General features: G+C 41.4%; 1 protein-coding gene across 4 annotated transcripts in view; it reads left to right on the forward strand.

The window, feature by feature from the left end:
• The first annotated feature begins 1,394 nt into the window (after positions 1-1,394).
• LOC103133725 (genetic suppressor element 1-like) overlaps positions 1,395-19,881 on the forward strand; it is a 44,541-nt gene continuing 26,054 nt past the window's right edge. For 2 of the 4 annotated variants that reach the window (XM_016668105.1, XM_016668106.1), the window contains exon 1: positions 18,654-18,785. Coding sequence is in view for 1 of the 4 variants with exons in the window: in XM_007545598.2 (XP_007545660.1) it covers positions 1,961-1,997 (37 nt within the window). In the remaining 3 variants the exon portion in view is untranslated. Of the gene's footprint in view, positions 1,998-18,653; positions 18,794-19,881 lie in introns of those variants that run through there. The other 2 variants (XM_007545598.2, XM_007545599.2) reach the window with 2 other exon arrangements.

Genomic DNA, 19,881 nt, shown 5'->3' on the forward strand with positions numbered 1-19,881 from the left:
AGGGATAAGAAGTTATAAGTAAATACGAGGCTGTTCTAACGTATTGATCATCAGCATTTGTATTTTCTATTGCAGATTGTGCAGATTTTTAAAAAACAATATAATTTAGTCAAGTTATCTAGAAAACACAAACGTCTATGTGGTATTCAAGTTGTTCCTAAATGGGTCAAAGTTAATTGGTTTGACAAACAATAAGTGATCAGCTGAACAGCCATGAGAAAGCAGCTAAAGACGAAAAAAAACAAAAAACTTTCAAAAACCCTTTGTAAACTTAAGACCAAAACCACTTTAGAAGCTCAGAAAAAGAAATCAGGTGCTTTCAAAGCAAAACAGAAGTGAGGGATGACTCAATACTTTGTTGTTTGTTAAAGGTTACAAGTGTGCGCCTTCTGTACATGGCGTCCTGCAGCTGCCTCTCCTCATTGATCCGCCAGAGATAAACAGGGTTATTGATAGCTCCTTTCACCATCTTCAATCAATCTCATCTCTAGCACACGTTCCTGCTCACCTCACAAGGAAAAGATGAGACAAAGTGGAGGAAAAATAATTTGCACATTCATGCCTCCGTTGTGAATGTGTGCGCTGGAGCAGAGAGAGAGAGAGAGAGAGAGAGAGGGAAGGAGAGAGAGAGAGAGAGAGAGAGAGAAAAAGCTGTGTGCACCATATGTGCGAGAGGGGAAGTGACAGAGAGAAATGAAGGCTCCTCTGTGGAGATGGAGACAGCGATAGAGCGGGCCAGGTTCCTCCAGGCTGCCGCAGACTCACAGACGGAAACCACAAGAGGCAAAACGACTCTGCGGCGCTGACGCGGTGCCACCAGTGAGCAGGGCTCCACAGAAACACCATGGAGGATCAAATGCCCTGAGAGAAAGAGGGAGAGAGAGAGAGAGAGAGAGAGAGAGAGAGAGAGAGAGAGATTTTCTGATCAGTTTTGGGGGTAGGAACGTAAAAGCTGTGAACTTTTGGAACAAATCTGAGTAGATTTTCTGGACTAGAAGATGAGAAAAAGAGGAGATCAGAAAGAAGCAGATGCTTAAGGGCAGGTTTACCCCCCTCCTTCTCTCTCTCTCTCTCTCTTTCTCTCTCTCTTTCTCTCTCCCATGATGAATCAGCTGTCACTCAGGCACAAGTCCAATCTACTGATAATGAGAAGTGCATCAACACCCTCTCGCCTCTCTTCCTCCTTCCTTCCTTCTCTCTCTCTCTCTCTCTCTTTACTCACACCAGCTCCATCATCCTTCCTCCTTTCTTCAGATCGCACACACACCAACACACAGGGAGTTGTATGTGCACTAACACAAAGTCATTCATCTCTCCCTCACTCATGTGTCTGATGATTCTCCTCCTCTACCCCCTCTTCCTCCCTCCTCCTCCTCCTCCTCCTCCTAGCAGATCTGAGCAGTCAGTGGTGGGACTGAGGCGAAGGAGAGAGGATGAAGCAGGAGTAGAGAGAACAGAGGAGCACAAAAACAGACCATTATATACGGCAAATGAGCAAGAGGCCGCTGAGTGAATAACAAGGAAGGGATTACAAAGCGCAGGACTTAAAAAAAGAGGAGAGGGACACCGTCTGAAGACTCTTTCTATCTGCTTTCTATTTTTTTTTTTTTTTACCCTTTCTGTCACCCTCCCAACTCCTCTCAGAGCCTCTCCCCTTCCAGGCTGTCTCCTCAGAGAAAGATGGCACACTCTGACCCTTCCTCAGCTCATTTCCCTTCCTCTCTTCCCTCCATCTGAACGCCTTCCCTTTCTTCTCCGCTCTCTGCTCGGGTTCATTCCAGGAGGTGAGGAGGAGGGGAGAGAGTGGCTGACCTCCCTCCTGCTGCACCTCAACAACACACACACACACACACACACACACACCTCCTGAAGGGCCTGAAGGGAGCAGACAGGGGAGCAGGAAACAGCTCAGTCCTGTGACCCGGACTCTCTGAGTCGGCGCAGCAGAAACCTGGGAATCATGTTTGGATTAAAGACGCCGCACTTCTACCTCGCAGGTAAGACCCTTTTAACCAGAATTGCTGCTGGCAGTTCACTTTACTTGTAATTAAATCCTCTTTTCTGGATGCGATTCATGTCTCGGGCACTTTTAACCTGTGAAACAAGCGCTTTTGTTCCATCATTTTGATCGTCGCCAAAGGAAGAACAAGCGCAAACATTTTAACAGCGGATCTTACTTTCACTTTTATTCACGTTCTTTCTCTCAGTCTGACTCATAACTAATATTCAGCTGCTTTCTGCATAGAGAAACTCATGATTTTGTGCTGCAACTTAGAAAATGAGCCAACATACAGAAAGTAATCCTAGTTTTTCTCACGTGATTCAGATGCATTTGACTTGTAGGCTGACTGATGTCAGTATGTATTTATTTATAAGAAAGTGACGTTAATGTAAATTTAGACAGTCATTTTATTTTTGCTTTAAAGCTTTTCGCCAAACAGCAGCGGCGTCTTTTTGTCAGTAGTAGTGAACTGGTAACAACTGTGTGATGTGCAGGTGTCGGAGTGGAAGCAGGTGTGAGGTTACCTGAAAAAAGGTGCTTAAACATGTCTGAGAGTTGAGTGTGGGAATTAAGCTGCAGGGAGGAGCAGCAGGAGGAGGAAAAGGAGGAGGAGGAGGTCAGCGAAGATACAGCAGCCAGAGAGAGGATTAGAAATGACAAGTTTAGGAAAGGAAAGGAAAGGAAAAGAAAGGAAAGGAAAGGAAAGGAAAGAAACTGGGTTTGTACGGATTTCTGTCTGCATGAGGTCAGACGTGTTTTCCTTCTGAACTCTAACTCCTTGTTGTCTTTGGTCAATGATTAAAATCCAGTCTGAGGTGTAAGGAGCCCAGAAGACAAGGGAAAGTGGGGGCTAATGGGGTTGAGGGGGTGGGGGGCGGCGGTTAGGGGGGCAATTAAAGGGCGTGGGCCAGATTAAACAATGCTCTCTGCCTTGTGAATCTTTCATGCTGCTTATTGAATTATACATCTGCTTTCATAAATGATTGAATCTGGGTGATTATGTGTTGCTTTGTCACTGTTTCCATATTTCTGCGTGCCTCCTGTGCTCATGTGAACGAGACAGGACGAAAGGAGAAGAAGAAGAAGGAGGAGAAGAAGAAGAAGAAGAAGAAGTAGTAGAAGAAGAAAATCTCACCAGGGAGCAACACTCCCCTCTTTTCCTCCCTCCTCTTCGACTTTCATCCCCCGTTTTTCAGCTCCCCAGGTCTCATGTTGTGCGCTTGTGCATGAACTTGTGCGAGTGTGTGTAAATGGGTTTCTTGTCAAAGCTGGCACCTTTGTGTGTGGCCGTGTGCACCTGTTTATGCCACTCTCTATGAGTGTGTGTGTGTGTGTGTGTGTGTGTGAGCTCTCATCACTCACACATTTGAAGATGTCCCAGCCCCCTTCCTGGTCCTAACTGCCGTTGCTGTGGAGACTGTGTCAGCCACACGCTCGCTCCTCAATGATCATTTGACAATGTGGAGGGTGAGGGGGAAAGCGTGTGTGTGTGTGCGTGTGTGTGTGTGTGCGTGTGTTTAGTGATTACGGTGTGATTAGTCAAGGTGTAAGAAGCACAGCTGAGTGAGACTGGATGAGGAATAAATATTGAAGGGAACAATAAAGGCAGCTAGTTGTGTGAGCCACATTTAGCCATTGTTACCCTGAGCACATTGTGACCTTAACATGACGCGATCACACAGAAAAGAAGAGGGTGGCATTTTGCTATCCTCTGCTCCCAGGACCCCCTGCAGAGATGAACCACACACACACACACACACACACACACACACACACACACACACACACACACACACACACGCACATATCACAGCAATTTCCTTTTTATTTTCAGAGGCCTCACAGAGGATCCCGACAATACTTTAAAACAAAACTTTATGCCATTTCAGGAAAACCAGCGTTCCGATCTCTGGTACTAATAAATAAAACTAGAACTCAAATTTTAAAGTGCAAATGTTATGTGCTTTGGTGGCTTCATGAACAAAAGCAATGTGTTTTCAGTAAAGAAATATTAAAATGTAATGGTCAACATGTGCCTTTTCTTTTTTAGCTTAAAAAAGCACCAATCTGGGTGCAATTTCTCTAAGTGGAAAGTAATTCATTTGTTGGACAGTGTTTTCAGTCGGTATGTGACCATTTAGCATGTATTTACAGCAGGGGGTGGTAAATGAATGACTTCAAGGCTTTTAAAAGAATATTTATTGCCCTCAACGCTTTTCACATGTTGTCAAAATAAAACCACAGCTTCACTGTTTTTATTAGCATTTTTATGTGGTGGACTGACGCAGCACAACATTTCTGTGCTTTGGTCGAGTAGAAGATGAAGCTTTCATGGTTTTTTACTTTTCAGACAGCCTCAAAACCGAAACCATGTCACACATTTGCATCCAGACACTTACTCTCAGTTTCTACCCAGTATTTGCAAAAAATAAAAAAATAAAAATGTATGAGCGGGTTGGTCTGTATATGTATTAGGGAGTGTGTGTGTGTGTGTGTGTGTGTGTGTGTGTGTGTGTGTGTGTGTGGGTGTGTGTGTGTGTGTGTGTGTGTGTGTGTGTGTGTGTGTGTGTGTGTGAACATCAGCTTTGGATTCAGCATTTATAACATTTTGCATGTAAGCCCAAACGTTTATTGTTCAACTCCTCCTGCAGATTGAACCTTTTCTTTCAGCACTTAATCTTAGGACACTTCCAGAAAGTTCAGATCTGTGGAGTGTGCAACTAACAGTTGTCTTGTCACCAGGTGGTCCTACCTGAGCTGTGGGGGTCTGCAGCTCCTCCACAGTTATCATGGGTCTCTTGGCTGCTTCTCAGATTAATACAACATTTGCAGATTAACACCTTTAAATTCTGTCTAGTTTATGATACAGTCAAGACTGATTCTTTACATTGAAGTTTCATAATTTTTGACTAAATCCATATTATTATACGTCTTTCTCTATTGCAGGCTGGGTAAAGATCCTAACAACAGTAAGAATACTTTAAATACAACATTTTGATAGAGATGGACAGATCCTCGCTGCATTGTCCACATGAAGAATCCCCTCTTTGGCGTTTGTGTTTCGATCGATTCATGCACGCTTACGTTATCGTTGCGAGTCAATAGGGTGAGAAATTCAGATAGTTGACGTGTGTTTAAGCCTGTCGTATTTATTGGCTGCTGTGGTATTTTTCGAGGGCACCATGAAAGTGTTCGACTTGACCCCAGCATTGATTTCCATGATATGTGTTCAAACCACAAGGACGCAGAGCCGTGTGATTTATGACAGATGTCAGATGGATGCAGCACATTCACTCTGCTTTTGGCCTCGGGATCTTATCTGCTGCTTTGTGGAAACTGTGAATCAATGGTCAAAAATAAAACAGGGTGTAATGTATAAACGCATCGACTGCTGCAACACCAAATTTAACAAACCCACTGACCACAATCGACGTAATCTACGTTTGTCACAAAGCTGTTTAAAAGATTTTTTACTGGCAATCCCAAACCTTAAAAGCAACTAGTAGATGTAAGTTATAAGTTTAGACTAGAACTTTCTAACTTCCTGCAGCAGCTAGCTGTACTCTGCTATTACCTCTGGCTTATACAAAACCAAAAAGAGCAGATTACTTTTTGCTGAGTTATTTTTTTTACTATTATTATTTTTGGCCTACAAAGGCTAATATTTTCTTTGATTGTTGCTGTATCATTAAGCAACCACAAAGAAATACAAATATATTGTTATTATTATTATTATTATTTTTTTGATGGCCAGTGAAGTGCATGAAATACGCTCCCTGAAAAATATAATTAGTAGTTCAAATTCAAAAATGCCTTATTTATACCTAAGGAAAATTAAATGTTGTTGTAACTCATATTAATTCAAATTATTCAAAGAGTTATTTATATGGTTGTTGGCAGGAAACATCTCATGCGGGTTGGTCTGTGTTACAGCGAATTTGAAGAAGATTTGATGTATAAATTAGTTTGAAGAGACTGACCTGTTTATAGTGTAAAAACATTACAACATAACACTTTTACAATAGATTTTCAGAAGCACTTTGAGTGGGAATTACTTCTTTTTTTAAACCTAACAATCAAACAACTAGAAAACACGTTCCCAATCACAGACCCTTCTAATAATAAAAATAAATACTCTTTTAAAAGTATTTCAGGGTAATATGTCAGTATTCTTTTAACCACCTAGTTAAGTACGTGACATACTGTCCTTTCCTGAAAATGCAATGAATAATTGACATAAATATTTCAGGCTGAATCGGTAGTTTGACATATTTAAAGCAGGACAAACATTCATATGTGTAACTTTTTTCATCAGTTTTTTTAGGGATGATATTATTGGTCCTTGGGGGTCAAATCAAAGCGTTTCGCATCTGCATGCTCTGACTTTGCACTTCTCTGCTTTCATTTTCTCTTTGTGCAGCAGAGCGGGAAGCTGACATGGGTGCTGCCTCCAGGGAGGGTGGGGGTGCCTGCTGCTAGGATCTCCTGTGCTGCTGATTGTGTGTTTGTATGCATTTCCGTGCGGCACCGTGAGCGTGCTGGTGCTCAACAGCGATGGAAACAGGGTCACGGTGCTCCACCTCAAGGGCGCTGTTATTAATGAGATGAATAAAAGACCATGACAACATGGAGGAGATAAAAACCACACACATCATGCAGCAGCTGGATGACTATCTCTCACCGAGACAAAAGTACAAAGGAAGTCATAAATAAAATAGTTTTTCATCTTTTCTTAACCTCCGGGGACGGAGAAAATCAAACCAACAAAGATGTATGAGTAAAGCGAAATTAATAAAAACAGAATCTTTAGTACATTTTCAACAAGGAAAACAAACAACTGAGCAAGAAGGCAAGTTAATGCTAATTGGTAAAAGAGCTGGTGTCACTAATGAGCTCTTAATTAACAGAGGACTCACTGACAACACAAGCCGACACACACGCTCACACACGCAACATCATTATACAATCTTTAAACTCATTTAGAACAAGCAAAAAAGCTTCAGATCTCACACACACTCACACGCACATACGCGCGCACACACACACGCAAGAGCTGTGTGCCCTCTGGGTTGTGGAGACGTGAATAAATGCCAGCAGGTTTTGACCTGAGGTGATCACTGCAACTGCTGGTAACTCTCATCCTCTCTTCCTCACACTCACAGAACGAGGCACAAAGACACGGCATGCACCGGCACTAATACTAAAACTGTAATAAGCAGTTGGATGTGCAATAATGAGCAGATGGTGGAAAGAGGAGTTAAACGCAGAAAACAGCAGATAAAATTTGCAGACGTTAATGTCCCAAACAGGATGGCTGCCTCTAGAAAACACAAGCAAATGAGCAAAAATAAAAAGCCAAACATCTGTACTTCCAGACAAGTAAAACATGTAGAGGTTTCATTTTTTTCCCCTCTGCTAAGCAAATATGTTAATCTTTTTTCTTGGCAAAGATTTATGCTGAGCATATATTTTGTTATTCACTGGCCAACGTACGACGATTATGAGAACGCAACCGGGTAGTAAAGCGGGGATTTTCACTGCTAGACTTAAACTACAAAGTTTTCAAAAACTGGTAATTTTGTGTTTTGCATATTTGCGTTAATGACATAACAAGAGGTACTAAAATTGAACAATATCAGCTTGGTGGTGATTTTTTATGATGGTTTTTAATCAGAAATGAAACAAACAAGACCTCCTTAAAGTTGGACTTTCGCCTGGAAAAGTTGAGCTCAGTATCGAACCTGTAGTTTGTGAAAGTTGCTATTAACTATTTATTAGCACTTCTGATGGTTTGTATTTTTTTTAGAGAAGAGGAATGCACAGTTCTGTATAAAATTTAATTGTGAACATGTTCCTTTAGCGTTTGAGTGTCTTGTAATGGCAAATGTAATTAACCAAGGAGCGTGTTCCTCTGGTTTTCTGACTTGGAAATAGAAAGAGGTCAGCTCAGGTGAGACTTCAAATTGTCCTAGCTCCGACTTCTTAGATAAATTGCACACAACCTAGACAGGATGAACCAGTTTCTGTACCATAACTGGGGAATAACTGGGGAATCACAAATTTGTCTTGCATCCTTTCAATATGGGGTCAGTTTTGGTCCATATTTACATGATAGCATCCCGTAGCTGCTGCGGATTCATCAACTGGATGGCTGGTGATGTTTGACCCGACCGGAGCACAGTGAACTCATTGTCATGTTTGAAAAACCAACTTAAAGTCCCTTGCACTTTGCGACAGGGATTGTGGTCAGTAGCCATCAGAAGGGCAGTGTGAGCTGTGGTGTTTAAATGAAGGTCGTTTGGTTGTAAAGTTCCCAAAATGTGCTAAGAAAACATCTCCAATACCGCTACTGGGTCCATGTTTTCAATTTGTTTACACCAAAGTGTGACTCTACCTGAAACTCTTCTGGAAATCTATTAAATTTGTGTGAATTTGTGGTAATTGTCGCTTCCTGTTCTTAGCTGACAGAGATTCAGAGATAATGTTCTGTAACGTTTCAAGCCACTGCTGGCTTTCTGTTATTTGACCATCTGAGATTTGTGTCCACGTCGCTGATGCTCTCTTGATATTTTCTCTTTTTCTGACCATTTCCAGCAAGCCTTAGATGATGGTTGTGCAGGAAAATCCCAGCAGCCTTACAGTTTCTGAATTAGTCTAATCAGCTGTCCGGCACAACCATCTGTGCCCTGAAAATCCTCTGGATGTTCAGAAATCTTTGCCTAAAATGATTGCTGAAGGTTTTTGATACTGAATTTTGGCCATTTCAGTCTGCTTTGTCTTTTTCCCCACAAACCTCCCCGATATTCATACTGTTATATTTTCCTAATATCCATGCAGTATTTTTTACTTAAATTCTTAGCTGCAGACAAACACAATTGAAGAAATTGGATTGAAACATAAAAAATAGGGAAAAACAAACACAAAAATTGACATATGCAAAACAACTCTAATCAGTTGCCTTATGCCTTGTGTGTATCAAATCACAATTTACAGCAAAAAAGCTAAATAAATACAAAAACTGTAATGGCCATGACATGTTGCCCTATTCATAACAAGCCACATCTAAAGTGGACTGGGGTATTTTAAACAAACTGCCTCTGAAAGGATACGCACAGTTCATAACACAGCTGTCTGCTGACACGTGCCTCCTTTTGTAAGGTTCACAGTCCTCAGAGCAGCAAGCATGAGTGTTTCCTGGCCCACACACAGACACACACACACAATCAGACACACATGCACGATCAATGATGCCGCTTCACTAAAGAGCCTGTTGATTACCCACGGGCACGGCCCTGTCTGCCACCTGGCTGCGGCAGGTTAGCAGGTTCCAGCGAACCTGCACGGGTTTCTACGCATGCACACACACACACACGCCTACACACACACACACTAGAAGCTGCCTATGCAGGGAGATTTACAGTATTTTGTTTTTGGATTTATTCTGTTTCTGCTTTTTCTGAAAACATGCAGCAACAACTAATCCAGACTTTAGTGTGGATACCAAACCTAAATCTGAAATAAACAAAGCTGAGTTCTAGTTTTAGTACTTAAATCCCACAAATCAGTAACGATAAATATTTTTTTTTTATCCTTTACTTTTATCATTCACTCACTAGGTTTCTCACTAAAAAGAAACCGTCTTAAGTTTCTAGAATTTTTAAATTTCTTTGTCTTTCTTTCTCATTTGTTCTTTATGTTTAAACAGCATTGTATTTTTTCTTTTAGCAACTTTCGGAAATGGTGTATTTTTTTGCTAGCACATATTTGTGTGTTAAAGTGACATTAAAAAAAATACAAGCCACATATTTCACTATGCTGTTTTTGATAAAAAAAAAAAAATCCCCCCTCCTCCTGCAAAGCCCATAAAAAAAATCTGGAGATACAGCAGATATGTATGTATAAACCACCTTTATGAAATGGAGTGTACTTTCTTTTTTCACATAGATGATTGAGAAGTTTTTGAAACTTTAGTTGCTAATGTCTGCGCTTAATTAAACATCAGCTAGAAGAGAAAGTAAAACAGGAAGTGAAAATAGTTGTTCTGGGATAATAATCCACTCCCTGTGAACTTTGAACCTATTACAGATCAAGCACAACCACAAGAACAATAATCACACAGCACAGGGATCTGCAACCTACACACCTGAATCCAATTCGATTTTCAGCTCTTCTTATTCTTTTTTTCCCCTTGTTTTTGTTATTGGATTGTCATTGTTGCTAAGGGCGTCCACATTGTCTCGCTTTGTCACACCTGCCTCTCGTGCCACTTGTCAACCCTCTCAGTACTTCAAAGTCTTTTAGCTTTCTCAGCTCTTCGTCAGATTCTCTAGTTCTCCATTGTCTGCTTCCTTCATGCTGGTTTCCCGGTGCTCCAGTTGCTTCATTGCTTCCTGTCAGATGTCTTCCAGGTCCCCCTCATGCTGATTTCTGGGTTGCAGTATGTTCTTTTGTAATAAATTTTCTCCATTAAGTCATCTGGTCTCCACTTGGGTCCATCTAATACACAAATCATGACAAAACTCTCTTATAAAACCCCAACGTATGAAGGAAAACTTCACCCTCGACCACTCCAGACTCACAGAGAAACTAAGTAATGGCATAAGTTAAGGTTTATCTTAAATACTTTTAATGTGCAGATGGAGCTGCAATGAAATCACAACCAGTCCGCTTTGTTTGAATCTAAAAAAAAAAAAAAAGAAAAACAGTATTCTTGCCCTGTTGAAAACTTTCCATGTCGTACACAATCAGCAGAAGCTTGAAAGGAAAAGCTTGATAAAGATCATTAAAATCTGGCTCCTTTGGCAGCAAAGAACACAAACTTTGCAAAGAACCGTATGTTGGACAAAAACACAAAATCCAGCCACCCTTATGCTGTTGCACACATCGAGTCAGTAACCTTCAACACACAAGCGCCTTCACAGAGCCGCGTTTGCTCACATGCAACCTTGTTCCGCCCCTGACTGCATTTGCATAATCTGCATAATGACGAAGGCTTTAATTGCCCACGCCCAGGTAAGGGATCATGTGGTTAAGTGGGAGATCATAATTATGTAAATAATTGGCCCTGACCACAGCAAGCTGCCGCTACTCCCTGGCACCCATCTGGAGAGAGAAGGAAATGGGTTTGAGAGCTGGAGGAGGGAGGGGAGGTTTACAAGGCAGGAATGGAGAGAAGGGAAAGGAGGAGAGGAGGAAGAAGTAGATGGATAAAAGTTGATAAGGAGCTGAAGAGGAGGAAGGAGAGGAGAGAATTGGATTAGCAGCCAAATGAATGTTGAGAGGAGAGGAGAGTGTTTTGTCAAAGTTAGCATCTCAATTACTTTCAGTGTGAGGCCAGTAATTCTCTGACCCTTTAATCTTCAACGCATCAAATCTTTCAAGATGTCTTTATTGTCAAAGACTACAGAAATGCACACATACACCCACATGAGTGCATGCACACAAACACACACACACACAGACACACACACACACACACGCATGCACACATAGAATGTGGAGAGTATCTCTCCTCAGAGATGCACACACACACGCCACACGCACACATGCCTGCCACTGTATCCGCTGCACAGATGGCGGAGGCAGCCGCCCCTTCACGCAGACAAAGGGAAGGTAATTCTCTCTGCAGGACGTGAGCAGAGCCGGAGCTGGAAAAGAGCAGCACACATCAGCTCTCCCCTCCCCTGTTTCCTCGTCTCAGCCTCAGGCCAGCAAACATCACAGGGGTAAACTGGCAATGCACAAATAATGGTGTGAGTGAGCGAGTGAGTGAGTGAGTGAGTGCTGCTGCTGAAACAAGCTTGAAGAGGAGAGACAGAGAAAATAAAGAGAGAGAGATAAAATAAAAGAGAGGGAGAGAGAAGAGAGGGAGGAGGTAATAAACAGGATTAGGGCTTATCTTTACAGTGCTGTGTGTGTGTGTGTGTGTGTGTGTGTGTGTGTGTGTGTGTGTACACATCATCATATGTATGTGTGTGTGTGTAAATGTAATGTTTTCAGTGTGTGTTGTGCCTGAGGACAGAGTGACTGACTCCAGTATTACCTTTGCCNTGTGTGTGTGTGTGTGTGTGTGTGTGTGTGCGTGTGCGTGTGTGTGCGTGTGCGTGTGTGTGTGTGTGTGTGTGTGTGCGCGCGTGTGCGTGTGGATTTACCTACTGTATTCATGTTTGTGTGGGTTAGAGGGACCCGTGTTAAAGATAGTTATTTACTTTTAGAATGTGAATATCTGTGATTCTCACATGCATGAAGATTCCCTTCTGTGTGTGTGTGTGAGTACGTGCGTGTGTGTGTGTGTGTGTGTGTGTGTGTGGGTGTGTAGGTGTGTGTGTGTCTGTGTCTGTGTGTGAAGGGTCATAGTGATGGAAGATGCCATTGTGCACTTTGTATGTGTGTTGGTGCCAGTGCCTCAGGATAGGGAGCGCACACATCCCCTTTCTGCTGTTGCAGTTGCTCTTCAGTGTCTGAATTAAAGGGACAGTTCAGGGATTTTGAGGAGAAGGTAAAAGTAGTTAAATATCTTACCTACATTAGATAACCTCACTGTTCTGGTCATTTAGTAAAAGTCCAGATCATTACACAACCTGAAGCTAACAGACAGCCATCAGGGCTTAAAGAAAAGAAAGTGTTAAAATCAATAAAGTAGATGTTGCTTGAACCAGTATAATCTGGTTTTTACGCAACTTTTTCAGGTGTTGCCAAAAATATTTGATCTCTTACAGATTTCTGCTGTTTTACCATGTTGTCACATTTAAATGTTTCAGATAACGACACATGCTGTTATTAGGACATATTACCTAGATAAATACAAAAGGTAGAATATGACGATTGGATTTATTAAATAAAAAGTTACCCAAACCAACTTTGCATCTATGTGGATAAGAATATTTGAGAGACAAAGTCTCTGACTTCTCTCAGTCTGGAACGAGTTACAAACTTATTTCTGTGGGTTTTGGACTCCTGTGACCCTCAGTTGGAGCCATTATCTAGAGAAAAGATGGACGAGTAGAAAACCATTCCAAGAGCGACTGTCCAACCAAGATTACTCTGAGATTCAGAATCCAGACCAAGCAACGGAGACCTCACTGGTCCAAAGTCTGTGTTTATGATTCAACAATAAGAAACAGACAAAAAGGCAAAAATGGCCTCCATGGGACAGATCTAAAGAAAAAAACACGACTTACTGAAAAAGAACAACATTGGCCAAAAAGTTAACCATCTGAATGATCTGTAATCCTTTTGGGAGGATTTTCTGTGGACTGAAGAGACTCCTGCTGCATCTAGTGATGAAATAACACAGCATGTCATTCCAACAGTAAAGCACGGTGGTGACAGTATGATGCAAAGGGCCTCCTTAATTGAAAGGAGAAAGTTCAATCAACAGGTGTTACCTTAATGTCAAATTAAGTTGTTTTCTCAGCAGGTCAGTGAAAGTTCACCTCTGAATTTCTCCAAAAAAATAAAAGAACAAATGAATAATAAAGTCTTGAAGTGACCTAGTTAAAGTCTGAACATAAACAAGTAACCAAACAGGTCTTTCATTATTAAAACCATCTAATGTGGCCGAATTAAAAAGTTCTGCAGTGAAGAATGTATCAAAAAACTCCCTGCACATTGATGTAAAAAAACTAATGGCCATTTTAATCAAACTTTACGTCAGCTGATGCCAGCAGGGGTGACACACCAAGATGGCTTCCGCCCCCTCACACCCCCCCCCAAGAATCACAACTTGTGTGTCTTCAGGATATTGAAATTTGTCCAGTGGTCCAAAACATGGCACTGTAACAAAAAAATCCAAAAGATTTCTGTAAGGACACAAAATATTTTTTCCACACTGCTTTGTCTTTCATGGGTAAGATACTGACTGCTCGTAAACATTTACCAGAACCTGGCTGTAAAACTCCTGAGCCATCCGTTTAAATCACAGCACAGACGAGGTGTGTCTGCAGACTGGGACTGGAAGCTCAGAGGATGGATTTGGTTTCTCTTACGTTACTTGTCCGGCCACGCAGCAGCAGCAGCAGCAGCAGCAGCAGCAATGTATGTGACAGCGTCTCTGTTTGTGATCTCCTACCTGACCACAGCTAACAGGCGGCTTCAGCGTCTCCCCGGCTCGACACCGGGGGTGGGGGGAGGAGGAATATATTTAAATAATCAGGGGTTTGGGTTCATGGCTGATATTTTGCTTCACTGCTTTTGTAAATGAGCATCTGTGTCTGTGAGAGTGCGTGTGTGTGTGTGTGTGTGTGTGTGTGTGTGTGTGTGTGCGTGCGTGCGTGCGTGTGCATGTGTGTGTTTACGTGCATCCCCTTTTTCCAAAGACATCTGTGGATGTCTTGGTGGATTGTTCTTATATCTGCTGCATTATTCCCTCCTTCGGCAGAGATGAATAAGAAGTGGATGTGCTTTGCTTGTGTGTTTGGTGTGTCTGGCTGCGTCTGCATACAAATGTATGTGTGTGTGTGTGTGCATGTGCGTGTGTGTGTGTGTGTGTGATAGATAGAGGGCTTTATGAGAGAGGAGCAGGCTAATGACCGGGTCTCCAGAGGCGGTGAGATTCCTGAAGCTATTACTGCTGGAGTTCATAACGGCCTCTGTGCTTGGCCTCTTTTACGCACTGCTTAATGGGGGATCCTACAGTCACCTCGCCGAGCATAACCCACACCTCTGCGAGCTTTGACCCCCCTCTCCACCCGCCACCCTCCCACAGCCTCTCACCTCCAACTCTGCATACAAACAGAGAGGCACATTTTCAGTCGAGAGGTTCCTGCACCTGCACTCGCACATATTACACTTTATCTTCCTCTCCTCCCCCCCCCTGGCAAACACACTTACTCAGAGAGATGTACAACCTGTATGGGTCACAAAGGATGTAGGTGAGACACCCACCTCAGAGAAAACCGAGAGTGTCTGCCTGCAGTGCACAGCCGAACCATAAATCATGTCAGACTGCACAAGTCTCTGCAGACACAAACACACGCGCTCTCTCCCCCTCTTCTCTCCTGTGTGGGTCCGGGCACAAGACACACACAGAGAGAGAGAGAGAGAGAGAGAGATTTGAGGATTATAGAGGTGCCTTGCTTATTTCTTTTCTTCGCCAGCGCTTCCTCCTGAACCTGCTGCTTCCAAAGCGAGGGCTGTTAATCCGTGTGAATTATTGACTAATTTGAGGCTTGTAGTCATGCTAGCGTGGGATTTCTTCATTAGTGTTGAGCAAGTCTGCGTGGAAGGTCTGGAAGAAGAACATCAAGGCTGTTTATTTCAGGAAAGCAAGTGGGGAAACAGGAGGGAACGAGAGAGTGAGGGAAATCGAAAACTAGAAGGATGGACAAGGTAGAAATCTACACTCGGAAGCGCAAATTGATGCAAAACAGCTGTTAAGTAGCTGCAAAGTGAAGCAGCAGCTGCTTGGGAGACGTGAAGAGAGGGATGAGGAGATGAAGGGATGAACAATCAGGAAAGAAACAGGCAGAGAAGACCCGGGGGAGATGTTGAAATATTAGAGTAAATGAAGCGGGCTGAGAGAACTTACTGCACACAATGACAGGGAGACGCTCCTGAACATGTCCATTTCTTTATCCTTCTGATAGTTTGTTTGTATTTTCACCAGCTAACCAGGGACAGTCTTGTATAATGAAGCCAAACTTATTCAAATGTGATTATTTTCCCTTAACGGAGTGAGAACATTTTAATAGTCATGATTATATTTAACATCAGCAGTTTAATTTTACCATGTGGGATGAGTATCGTATTAGTTTGGGGCTTTCGACATTTTTCCACTTATGCACATTTTGATGTATCGCAGAAGAAAAGGTTGATGGAAACATCAATATTCAAAATAACTTCTTCAATTCTGCAAGAACATGTTTATGCTTGCTTGAAGTGGTATTTAGCTTTTCCAAAATAGACTTAATAATTTCAAATTTACTCAACCGTCCTCCACTGCGAAGAGAGAAGTGCCCGGTTGAAGTTGTGCCAGAGAAATCGAGTTCAATGGGAGAAAGCCCCGATGGTGCACTGAAGGGAGATGAGAACTGAACAGAATTGTGAAGGACTGTATCTTCAGATTCTTCGTCTTATTTCAACAGCTGGTTTGTTGAGACAAACAATCGTTTAGGTGTCCCAACAGGACAACGACCCAAAATAAAAACTAGAACAGATTTTAGCTTCTATAAAGCAAAGTTACTTTGAGCAACAGAAATGGCACTGACAAAACAATGTGTGCCGCTGTTTTGGTTGTTTTGGTTGTTTTGGTTGTTTTGGTTTCTCTGCTCCAGCTCCAAGAACCAGGTATTGTTTTTCCCAGTTTTTTTTTTGTTTTTTTTTGGCTTTAATTGGCAGTTGGTGTTGAGATACAGATAATGAACACAACAAAGAGTGCAAATGTTGCAGTTATACAGCATTTAACCAACAATGTGCCTAGGAAACCCTGCAAGCAGCTGGCTTGAGACCTGAAGCTCAGATGTGATAGCTGCATGCCAGCTGCACCACACAGACAGCAATTTTACTGTTTTTGAAACTCATAAGTCTATTTAAGGCGAATCATTTGGTAGGAATAAATTATAAAATCTCTTATTTAGTATGTAGCTCAAAGCTGTGTCCCTTAAAGGTGACGTTGTGATATTTTGCCTGCAAACTTTAATGATTCCAATGCATGCTTCAGTAGCAGAATTTAGTTTTTCAAGATTATTTTGCCAACACTCGCAACATACAACAAAATATCAACCACTGTTGGATTATTTTTATGCTTTTTCTTTGTGATTAGGCTACATTTTTACTGGCAGCTCATGTTTCTTTCTGACCATATATAGCTCAGTCTTTATGTAGTAACCTGCAGCCTCCCTCCTATCTACTGCTTTTTAACCACTTCTTTGTCTTTTTGTTTAGTTTTTTTTTATGTGTTCTTTACATCATGCTCAAGATAAAGTTTGCACTGGATAATATATAATAATAACATATATAATATATAATAATTGTTTTTTCACATCTCTTGGATCAGAGTATGCTGTTTCTGATAACTGCACAGTATTTTTATGTTGTAATCTTGTTCTTACTGTACAGTATACTATTATTAATCTAGTTTCTCTTTATATACTTCACAATTCTTACAATACTTTTTGAACTTTTTAATGTGAACCTACATACTTGATGCTGCTGTTACACCCTGAATTTCCCCAATCAAGGATATTTCTATTCTATTCTATTGTATTCTGTCTAAATATTCTCTTTTTCTCCTTTCTTTTTAGCGTGTGTATTTGTTGTGTTGTACCAAAAGCACTAAGTAGTCCAACGTGATATGAAACTCTAAAAAGGACAGAAAGAGGGAGTAATTGATGTACTAAAGTTGTGTGGTTTGGGGTTGGGAACCCTGGTGATTTTATTGAGACCAACAGCCTCTGCTATGCCACATGTTGCCCCTGACTACCATGGACATAAAATGTGGACAAGCTGACAGTTTTAATTTTCAAAAAGCTGTTTCGGTTTCAGCCATAATGATGGATGGTCAGTACTTATGAAGCACCTTTTTTATTACTTTTTTTTTTTTTTAAATACACAAACTGCTTTACTAGGTGTTTTACCCAAACGTCTTTCCCAGCGGCTCTTCTGTAAACGGGTGTGCACAGAAACTGCCAACCTTGCAATTAATGGACAACCTGCTCCATTACCTGAACCATACTCACATTACTCTTTTTTTTTTTTTTGCACTGTTCCTTTAATTGTGCAATCCTCCTTGATTTAGTATCTACTTTTAGAAAAGGGTAAAATCCCCTCTGCAGATCAGTCTTGATCAGCCAGAGGCTTTTTAGGTTTTCTTATTCTTATAATCATCATCATCAAAATTCATCAGTTGTTTTGAATGTATGTACTATTTACAGTATGTAGTAAAAGATTAGTATTGTTGTTTCTAAATGAATATGAACTTGTTTTTTTTTTGTTTTTGTATCATTTGAGGTCTAAAAGCACAGCATCTTTGATCATTTCTCATTTTCTGCAAACAAAAACTAAATTTTTGCTTGGAATTTCAGAGATATATTGTCAGTAGTTCATAGAATAAAAGAACAATGTTCATTTTACTCAAACACCTATAAAAAGTAAAATCAGAGAATTGATAATTTTGCAGTGGTTTCTTTTTTTCCAGAGCTGTAATCCAGGCATATGCGAATATCCGACGACGTTACTTTCACATATAGTTAGGTCAATATGCCAAGATGCCCACGGGACGAGGATCTTGCCACCTAGTGGAGAAAGAAAAATCTATAGCCATAGATTTTTAACATTTCAGCAGAATCCAATAATTAATAGTTCTACTGTTGGTAAGGACGGTTATTAGCAGCTGCAGCAGCCTGTTACTGGTATTATTGCTAATTAGTTAAATATGGCTGTTAGTAGCTCTCTGAAGCAGCGGTAACAGCAGGAGGAGCTGCCTGGAACAGACCTGATTGTCTCCAGTGGACAGTAAACATGTCCAGGCTGTGAGGGATCTGCAGTCTGGGCTCACATCTTCCTTCCCCACATCCCTCCATCTCTCCAGGGAGCATCAGTGGAGCAGGTGCTCACTCCCCTCCTCCTCCTTCCTCCCATCTCTCTCTCTCTCTCTCTCTCTCTCTCTCTCTCTCTCTCTCTCTCTCTCTCAGAGGACAGTTAATGAGTTCTCCTCTCCTCCCCACATCTCCACACCGTGTGTGCTGCACAGTATTTCGTCCCGGGGATCAAATTGTACATCGCAGCGCACAGAGCCGTCATTTGTTTAAGCGATATGCGCAAAAAATTGCGTGCTATCCTTCCGGTGAGGTGGTGAGTTTTGTGTTTTCTGTTGTTTCAACACAAATGTTTGTTAATTATCAGTGTCTGAGAAGGTGCTTCATCGACATGCGGCTTTTTCCTGACATCCTACTGATTAATTAAGCTGGTCAAACTTTCTCACTCCTTTTGCTGCTTCTTTCGTTTATACTTTTGATGATTCTGCGGTGTTATCTTCAGTTCATAATCTCTTTTCGCTAGCGTTGGACGGACTGTTTGAAGTGAAGCTTGTTTTCAGTCCATGAAGTCTGAAAGTGAGTGTGATTAAATCAGTCAGCAGTATGTCATCAAACTGGTTCGTCTTGATGGAAAGAGTGAAGGCAGCAGGAATAAAGCAGCTTCTGGTGTCTGCTTTTTTCAAATAAAACTACGTTGGGCTGCTCAAGCATAGGCTGGGGATAGTAGACGTTGCACGAGCGCTCCGATCATACGTCAACGGCGGCGCCATGTTGTGCGTGGCTTTTTTGTTGAAAGAAAACAGTAATGGGCTCAATTTCACAATAGATAATTAATAAGTAACTTGTATATATTTTTTTAAAGTTAACGACTATAGTTAGAATTGTAATTCCGCCGTTTTCTATTATATTTTAAACTAGTTTGAGACTAAGGTGGATTAAAGTGCATTTTAAGCTAATTTTGTCACATACATTTTTCAGTTTTGATGTTCAGATGTTTAATATTATATCTCACACAATAACTTTTATTGTAGTGAAATGAACACATAGTTTTATACTCCAACCCAACTCATCCAATATTAATTGAGCGTAAACTTAGAATGTCTCTTTATGAGGAAATCCCAGTTAGCAGCTGCACATCAACCTCGTTTTAAGGCGATCTTGCCACTCACAAAATGGCGACCATTCTGAGGCATTATTTTCTACTAAACAAGCAAGACAACTGCAATCTTTTAAATCTATGTGAAAGTACACAGAGAGCATTCATGCTCTTATTTTTAAGTCTGATTGATCCACTTCCTGTAAGGGACAGTTAATTGTGTGTGTTGGCACAGCAGCGAGATTTGGGATCATAAAGGTGTTTGAGCTCCTTCCTTGTTGTGTGGCTTCTTGTTCTAGTCAAACTTG

Source organism: Poecilia formosa, unplaced genomic scaffold (assembly GCF_000485575.1).
Source record: "Poecilia formosa unplaced genomic scaffold, Poecilia_formosa-5.1.2 Scaffold13, whole genome shotgun sequence".
NCBI classification, from domain to species: Eukaryota; Metazoa; Chordata; class Actinopteri; order Cyprinodontiformes; family Poeciliidae; genus Poecilia; species Poecilia formosa.